Raw genomic sequence first — 9,244 nt, 5'->3', positions numbered from 1 at the left:
GTTCCATGCCGAATCCCCTCCCTGCTGTGCGCATCTCCCCTCCTGTGCTCTCTGACAAACTCCCAAAGGCTATCTGCTCTAGGACATTCAAGGTCAAGCTGAACGACTGTGCTTCTACTCCGCGAGGCTCTGTCGCCTTCTCTCTCTGAAGTAGGGCAGGCTAGATTCTGAATCACTCGGGACACACCTGTCTGCTATGCTAGCAAAGCCAACTTCTGTGAGGGACTTTCTGCAAGGAATCCAACCCCAGCAGACCAAACCTGGGTCTGTGAGAAGGGAAAGCAGAGGGATACAAAGTGGCAAACTGCTCTTCAGGGCTCTAGGGGGTTCAGGTGAGAAGACTGCCACATTTCCTGCTCACTCTCCAGACGAATCCGTCAAGCTCACCTATGACAAGCCCGCTAACTTGAGCTGGTTTTCTAAGTCTCCCTACCACGCTGTCCCCAAGCGAGGCCCCGCCCACTGCTTATCTCCTCAGCTACTTGGTTTCAAACTGAGGATTTGGTAGCACTCGTGTGTTTTCATTTCTGAAAGAAAACCAGATTTTTGTTGGCGAGAGCTTTTCCAAGTTTGATTTGCATGTTGCATAACTATGAGTTCTTGGTTGAAGGCTGCCCTTGTTAGCACAGGATTCCTGTTTCCTCTGTGGTCCTCTGAAGCTAATTAGGGCTGCAGTAGACTGCAGGGCTAATCGATAGCTTCCTAAGGTGGATCACACCCAGTCAGACCCACATGCAATTAGTCCAGTGTAGATACATGGAGATACCTTAATTAAAACGAAATATGCTCCGTAGGAGATACACTCCCACATGACTGGCATCCTAAACGGCTTTGAGATACTCAAGGTGTTTATTCGCTGTATGTATGAGTCTTCATGGAACTTCCCACTGATCAGGCATACCTGGATGCTGGATGCATTCCCCATTAACACATTTTGACATAAAAAAAATGCTGCTACCGAGTATTTTACACTGGTATTCATTAGCATTTGGATATAAATGTGCCCAGACACCAAAAGAGCTGAAAACCAGGTTTATCTCTTGACTTTCACAGACTTCTTCCCCCTTTCCTAGGTGAACTGTTATCATCCCCAAGGCCAATCTCAGAGAGCGGGGGGGGGGGGGGGGGGTAATGTGTGCCCCAGGGCTCCCACTTCTGTCTCTCTGAGGGTGGGAAGCAAGACAACACTTCCAGGGCTCCATGGAGGAAGAATTCCTTTCCTTTATTCACTTTTGGGGAAAGACGGTTGCCAGTAGGCAATCAGCTGAAGATTCTGAACCTGACCATCTACAGCAGGGCTTAGATATACACCCAAGGGTCTGCTCAGGCAAGGAAGAGGACTCAGGAGGAGGTGTGTGGCTGTGTAAGCCACATGTCCCATCAAGACAGTCCGATCCTGCTCTGTGTGTTTTTGACAACCAATTCACCTTTCCAGACCGTGTTAGCCCTCAAGATCCATAAACCACCATTCCTTTCTGCAGGGGCACTGTCTGTGATAAAGGCCATAGGGGTAGACAGAGCAGATGCCTGGTGACCCTGAAACCAACTGCTCTAAACAGTGGCCACGGCACCACAGTCAGGAGCGCGGATACTCCTGTGCACCCTGGGCGGGGATCAACTTTTAAAGAGTTATCGCTATCTTGTCCCTTGTGCCCAGTCATGATCAAAGCTGCCCTTGTCAGGTAACATGAAAGCCAAGGTACTGGGGCTGTGCCAACTGCCAGTCATGCCACCCAAGTGTGGCACCTTTACAAGGATCGACCTGTCCCTTCCATGTCCCCAGCCTTGCTTTTCAAGCTGGATAGACAGGGGCTGGCTGCTCTGTTTTCTCCTGCCTATCCACAATAATGTGATGCAGTCTCAGCTAAAGCATGGGGGGGGGGGGGCTTCTGGGGGTCTGCTTCCGAGAGCTGTTATTGGTGAAGTTAATATTGGGGCTGGCACTAATCATGAGAGGAAAACACGCTGCATGTGTCTGTATTAAACCATCAGTAAAAAACAAGGACATATCGTTACTTTCAAAACGTAGAAAGCCAATAGTTGGAATCACTGAATAGCAAAGCAACACCTTTTGTATGTGTGACGTTGTAGGTGTAAAAAGCATTAAGAGTTGCACTTCAGCCGTAGCCGGCTCCTATTAAAGGGCTTCTCACTCAGGTAAGGCTCAGGAGAGGGTCAGTCAGCAATCCTGGCGCTGTGTGAGGCCTGCAGCCGCCTCTCCTCCACTGGGCTGAATGACAGATTCTACATTTGGATGTGACTGGGTTTTTGTTTTGTTGAGGGTCACAGAATTGTTGGTAGGTACATAAACACTGTGTGCAGAATGTACATAGAGAGGTGGACATTTTTAGTACAGGAAGGAGTCCAAAAAGTCCACTCATGAGGCCAACCTTCATTTGTCATCATTATCAGGGTGCAGTCATGTTAATACAGTTCAAAGCTATTAAAGAAGACAGGGAAGAATCTTTGTCAATAGCATCTCCTGTTCTAGCCAGTAGAAAGAACAGACTTTAAGCTGTTAAAACCATCACCGCCATCCTCACCACCACAACTATCACCATCAAAAACACAGCCTCAAGATTGCTTTACATTCAGTTTACAAATGGTCCCCTTAACCCACACCATGCCGAGGAGCCTTCTGAGTCTGGAGTAAGCCCTGTAGTGGTTCTTCCACAGAAGCCCCTGGGGGTCACCAGAAGCTTCCTTAGAAACAACAAAGTGTTCCAGTTGGATGAAACCCTTTCTCAGCAGAGCTTTTAAAACTGGATTTTCAGATATACAAGAGGACAGGAAACAGGTGGCTTGGTTTTGTTTGTTTGTTCTTTTCTCTCGCTTGTCTTTTCGTCTTTTCTGAATGCAGCTACAATGTTTCTGCCAAGGATACAGATAACAGGGTGGCTACAGTGGTGACCACCAGAGCCGGCAGTGAGCTCAGACTGCAACTGGAAGCAGCAGACATTGAATTTTTGTTTATGCGGCTGGAGGCACCAGCGAGACCATCCGTTTCGTAATCAGGCTGTAAGAAAGAATGTTTTCATTATCATCCGCAGCATGTACCCACTCCCTCGATATATTTCACCCATGCTCTCTGCCCCACTTTCCCTCTCCCTAACGGCAGACTCTCACAAAAAGCTGCACTGAGATCCAAGTGGCTAACTTTTAGTTTTAGGAGATGAAACCATGAACTTAGGTAAGATATGGGTCCTTTGGATCAAGTGGGGGCTGATGCTTTCTGCTCACTCCTTCGCACATCCTTTTTGGTGGAAAATGTCTAGTGTGGGGGGGATCCCTACCTTTCTCTTTCTAGACCACCTAACAGCTGTGGCCTCCTCATTGGGGAGGGGGCTTCTTGCTGACTCTCTCCAGGGGGTAAGGAAGGCAGGAAGAACCATCTGGGAATGTGTGGCTCATGGAGAGACAGTTTACTATTAATGTCAGAGACAACCTGAATCCCTAACTAACCCCACAAGAGGAGTTCCACAGGACCAGAATCTTGTCTAGCTCCTAACCCACATTGTTCTGTCTGGCTAGCACAGCTATCTCTCTCTATGGTGTACACCTCCACTGCGCCATCACAGACGCTCGGGGTGCTATATCCCCTCACAGCAGAGAAAGAGGGCACACAATACACCTAGCTATCTCCTCTTTGTCAAGTGTAGAGGTCCAGAGGAGCTGCAGGTCAGGATCCCTGAACCAGCAGACACAACGATTCCTGGTCACTGACCTCAGGCATCGCTCAGCACAGAACAGTGGATTTAGTGTTAAGGCTGGCTTTCTGGTGAAGATCACAAGTTGTACGTTTAGTTCTAACTTTGCACAGAATCTCAATTCTACACCTTGCTCCAAAGTCAGGACATTACAGAGGGTGATGAGATCTTTTCTGAATCCAAGACCTTACTGGTCTTCAAATATTACATATTATCTACCCAGTACAGAAGTCTATGTCCCTAAAAGAGAAGAACAAAAAGAAATAGCACTTACATCACTAAGACAGAGATGTGTACTGCCCGACACATTGGATTTCAGCTTCTGTGCCTGGAAAGAGACAAAAGGGGAAAAAAGCACTCAGACATAATAGAGAAGAGTAATTAATTATGACCCATTAATCAACAGTCTAGGGCAGGGCCGGATGATAAATACAGAAGCTCCAACTGTGAGCTCCATCTGCAATTTACAACATCCAAGTGGCTGTCTAATAAAGAGGTAGCAAGTAAGGTTAATTTTAATTATATATTTTATTTAACCAACTGTATTATCATTTGAACATGGGATCAATATAAAAAATTAATGAGATAGTTGGCATTCTTTCCTCCCAGGTCTTCAGAATTCTGTGGCTGACCCTGCCTGTGTGCCTGTCTCTGCTCAGGGCTGCCCTATTTCAGAGCCCCGTAGCTACCTGTCACTGCGTCTGCTTCAGGAGCAGCACAGGCTGGACCAGGATGCAGCTACCTGTCACTGTGTCTGCTGCAGGAGCAGCACAGGCTGGACCAGGATGCAGCTACCTGTCACTGTGTCTGCCCCAGGACCAGGATGCCGGAGAGAGAGAGTTCTGAAGTAGTAACTCATTTATCTTTCTGGGTGCTAATTTGGGGAAAGGACTTTTACTTTAAAACGCGGTAACAGACACGCCTACATACTAGTAACAGTCTCCCGGAAGCTTGTTGCTTTCCTTATTTTCCAACTCCTGCCCCAGGCTCCAGACTCTTGATGTTTCCCAATGCTGGGCCTGGAAGGGAGCTGAGAGAATTCAGGTCCTAAACTGTGTTCATGGGGCTGCCTGTTTCCACGGCTGGGGGTTACCTCCGCAGGGACTCGCAGATGGATGACCTAGAGGACTCACATAGCACTGTAGACCCTGTGGTGGTCTGAGCGAGGGTGGCCCCCACAGGTTCAGGTGTTTGGTTCCCTGTGGGTGAACTGTTTAGGAAGGAGGAGGAGGTGTGCCAGTGGGGGTGGGCTCTGAGCTTTCAAAAGCCCATGCCAGACCAAACCCCTCTCCTCAGCTCCCTCCCCCTTCCTTCTCCCCCCCCCCGCCCCCAGCCTCCTGTGTTTGGATCAGGATGTAAAAGCTTTTAGCTCCACTGCTGCCTGCCTGCCTGCCACCATGCCCCCCCCCTTTATTAACCAAGACTAACTTTCTGAAATTATAAGCAAGCCCCTAGTTAAATAACTTCTTTTGTCACTTTGGTCCTTGCTGTCTCTTTACAGCCATAGAGTAATAACCAAGACAGACCCCGACACAGAAACTCAGAAACTGTCTCCAAGGTAGGTGCTAGTGAGTGGGCTGAGCAGTGAAGGCCTTAATCTCTTTTTACCCCTTAACTGGGCTTATGGCTTGAGGACCCGGTAAAAGGGACATTTCCCTCACTCAGACAATGGCAAGGAATGGACCATGACAATTCCCCTCTCAGTATAAACCCATTTTATAAACACCAACAACTTAAGCCCAGAGGAGTTAAATGACTGACCCCACAGTAAGATGCTTGCAGAGACAGACTGCAACCAGAACTGTTTGGTGATGTTTAGTTGTTTTTGACAAATAAAGCTTGCCTGGAGATCAGAGGGTGGAGCTAGTCACTCGCATACCCTAGAGGCTGGGCAGTGGTGGTACACACCTTTAATCCTAGCATTTGGGAGGATGAAGCAGAAAGATCAGGAGGGCAAAGTCGCCCTGGGCTGCACGAGATTGAATCAGAGAAAGAGACTGGGTTGTGGAAGCTCACACTTCTAATCCCAGCACTGGGGCAGCAAGAGAGGAATGTAAGGTGGGAGAGGGGACAGGAGCTCATGACATTCAGCCTGAGGGTTTGCAGAGATAGGATAGTCCATTTGGTTTGAGGACTAATAGAGGTAAGAAATCTCTAGTGGCTGGCTTCTCTGATCTTTCAGCATTTACCCCGATATCTGACTCTGGGTAGTTATTTAATTAGGACTAATTAGGACTATAGAGGACTCTTCATTTCTAGGAAAACACACAGACTTGCTTCAGTCTGTCTTCCCCAAATCCACCCTTCCCACAGTACCCACCCTCAGCCCTAAGGGCAGCATCCTTCTTCGACACCAACGAAGAGCTTGTCCGTGGAGAAGGCAAACACTGATAAACAATCACCACCTTGAGTCAAGGAATACCTGAGCTCCCCACCAGCTCTGGGGCAGGCTGCTAAAGGCCGCTTGTATGCTGTGAGCCTCCACACGAGGCTAAACGACAGCATGCTCGCCCAAAAAGTGATTTGTTGACCGTAATGCCACTGGGAAGGCATCATAATCTTTACATATTTGCATATGCCAGCCGCGAATATGAAATAGAAACCTTTAAGCAAGCTTCAAGAACAAGACACTGCAAAGCATCCCGGGCTGTTCAAAGGTCACTAAATGTTATGTATAAGAAGATCAGAGGGGAAATTCAAGCGGAATTGAACTTACTCAAAAGCCTCCTTTTAATCGGTAATAACAGCAGGTCTGAGCCACCGCTCTGCTATCTACAGAGAATAATGTGTAGGACGTCAAGATTGGAATTGTGCCCAGGCACCCAAATGGCACTAAAACATCCCATTCTGGCTTTTCTTTATTGGCCATAAGATACAAAAGACAAAGTCCCCACTGAGGGACTCCTGCCCAACTAATCCATGCACTGACTGGTTTGGGGAAACGGTAGGACCTCTGACTGTGAGGCAGTGTGGCCTCATACTGTTGCTGTAGTGTGGTCATTGCAAAGCAGCAGCTGAGTGGGCCGCAGTGGCCCTCCCCATTGCCTGACCAGCACCCACGAACCTGCCATTGTGGAACCTGGGGCAGTCTTAGGAGAATGTTCCCATGCTGACAGGGCTATGATGGGACTTCCAGTCGCTAACAAGAAAGGACTACTGTCTTGCCAGACATTCTACTGGGTTTCCACACACATGGGTAGACTTCTATGCCCCATCACTGAGGGCCTCACACTAAATAGCATGCTTCTAAGCTCTCCAACAGGTCAACATGTCTGCATCTAAACTGCCCAGCTATGTCTTCATTCAAAGAGCATCTGTAGTGATCACTTACTGGCACAGGAAAATGCATTTTTTAGAATAGACCCAAGTCTGTCATCTATGGGCTCCTGCTCCCCAAAGCAGCAGCCGCCTATGGACTTGTAACAGTTACCTTGTAGCTGGAGGGCAACCCTGGTGGGCATAACTACAACAGAACGCTGAATCCAAGTCAGAGTGTGCTGCTGCCCCGTGGTAGCCTTCCCAGCCGCGGCTCTCAGAGGCTTGGCTGTCCACAGGCCAAGGCAGGTCTCTAAACCCTGCTTCCAGAAAGCACTTAGCAAGCTTCCTGCAGAGCCATCTGGTGCCGGAGTTATCACCATGACTGCCGAGTAGACACTGTAAGGTATGTGCCACTAAGGAGAAGGTGTAGGTGGTGATACTTGAAGAATAAAATCAAAGGACTGCACACAGATGGGAGGCGGGGTTAAGTCCCTTACCCGATGAGATGCAGGCCACAGGGCCCATGCCTACCCTGGAATTAACTGCAACCAAGCTTTGTCTAGTACCCACACCACATGTGGTCAGCAAGCAGAGGGGCTGTGTACACTGCCTGGATTCACACTCAGGAGTCTTGTACACAGAACGAATCCCAGTGACCATGGAGGATTGGAAACATACCACTGTCCTTAAGAAAACCTGTGTCTATAAGAAGCCCACAAAACCTGTTATTTCTATGTTTCGAAGATTTACATCATTAAGTAACCAATCTTGCTAGTCAGCTGTGATAAAGTCAAATGCAAAATTACAGTGCACCCCCTGCCACCTTCAACAACTGCTGAATATTTGCCAAAGAACTTACATACTTAAGGATTGTTTTGCTTGCCAAAAATTGAGATGGACTCAACAAAATTAAAAGACCCCACTAACACACACACACCTACATTTCTGAGACTCTGTAGAGAGTTAACTAAGCCCCAAAGTGGGAAGCCAGCTGTCATCACCAAACTGCAAACCGGTAAAGCCGAAGCTCCATAAAGATGCGCTGGCACAGGGTGTGAGCCCTGCCATGGGCCCCGGCACACGGTAGGGACATACAGACACAGGACGAGCTTCCGCAGTCCACGCCTACATGGACACTGACCCTAACAGTCACTGGCTTAAAAGTAGGATATGACTTTTAAAATGAAAAGGACAGAGAAAATGAAGCATCTATCCTGTTTTTTTCTAATAGTTAATTTGAACAATTATTACAGTAGGTTGAAAAAAATGAATTATTTAATGTCTTTTATTTAAGTGTTTCCTATCAGTTAGTTTCTGGTCCTGTGGTTCGAGCAAAGCCCCCTGAGTCTGCTTTGTGTGAAAGGTCACCACCAAGACACAGCGCCTTGAGGTTTTCATCTCAAGGATTAAAAAGGGCAAGAGTGTGCTGCAAAGCCTTGCCTCGTTCTGGGGAACCACAGAATCCTACCCTTCAGAGACTCCATAAGCTTTGTCCCTTCTGCAGCTGTCTCAAAACTGCCCCCAGTGGTAATCAACAAGTCCAGGCATATCCCGGAATAGAATTTCCAGGGCTCTGTGACTGGGAGGCCAGACCTCTCTGGTCTCTGGCACCAGAGGGTTAATAAGTGTATTAGCTGCTGCTAACCTCTGGTACCTGGACTCAGAGTGGTCTCTCTGCACTTTAACTCAGGCATCAGCATTTGGAAAGCCAGTCCTGGTGCCAACCTCACTCCAGCGCAGAACACACAGGCACACACATAATTTATAGCTGCCACCGGCGTCCCCACCTGCTTCTGCCACAGTAGGCTCTGCAGGACTTTGGGGACAGCACAGGGGTGTGAACAGCATGCCTGGTCTGTTTATGGAAGTGGAGACTTAAAAGTGCACCCTTGCAGAGCCTGGCTTTGCTGCCCCAGGACTCCATTTCTGTGGAGAAATCAGTGTTTAATCTCAGGATTTTAGGCAGCTGTCAGCCAGCAGGGCATGGAACATGTCTCTGCTCTCCTCCATGCAGGAGAAAAGCCGCTCCCTCTGCCTTAACTCCAGGAAATAAAACCAGCAGAAGCTGCCCAATCCGATAGCGGCAGACTGTCCAGGCCACAGTCAAACGGTCATAATTAATGTGCTCTGGTTCTCTTCTCTCTTGCTTTACTGATTAGAGAGATTTGCTATATTAGGAACCTGTTTGCTTAATGACAGAATACAAGCAATAAACAGAGAAATACACAGGCTGTAAAACACAATCAACTTTGCTCTCGCTAAGTACCTTGCCGCATCAG

General features: G+C 48.1%; 1 protein-coding gene across 6 annotated transcripts in view; it reads right to left on the bottom strand.

The window, feature by feature from the left end:
* Positions 1–1,126: 1,126 nt before the first annotated feature.
* Gfra1 (GDNF family receptor alpha 1) overlaps positions 1,127–9,244 on the bottom strand; it is a 211,776-nt gene continuing 203,658 nt past the window's right edge. For all 6 annotated transcript variants that reach the window (XM_057777913.1, XM_057777912.1, XM_057777915.1 and 3 more), the window contains 2 exons: positions 3,982–4,035; positions 1,127–3,016 (listed from right to left, as the gene is read on the bottom strand). In XM_057777913.1, coding sequence (XP_057633896.1) covers positions 2,861–3,016; positions 3,982–4,035 — 210 coding nt within the window. In that variant the 3' untranslated portion in view covers positions 1,127–2,860. The remainder of the gene's footprint in view (positions 3,017–3,981; positions 4,036–9,244) is intronic.

This window comes from Chionomys nivalis, chromosome 8, assembly GCF_950005125.1.
Source record: "Chionomys nivalis chromosome 8, mChiNiv1.1, whole genome shotgun sequence".
Lineage (NCBI taxonomy): Eukaryota > Metazoa > Chordata > Mammalia > Rodentia > Cricetidae > Chionomys > Chionomys nivalis.
Note: the sequence above shows the minus strand (reverse complement) of the source record. Positions and strands in the feature narration are given on the sequence as shown.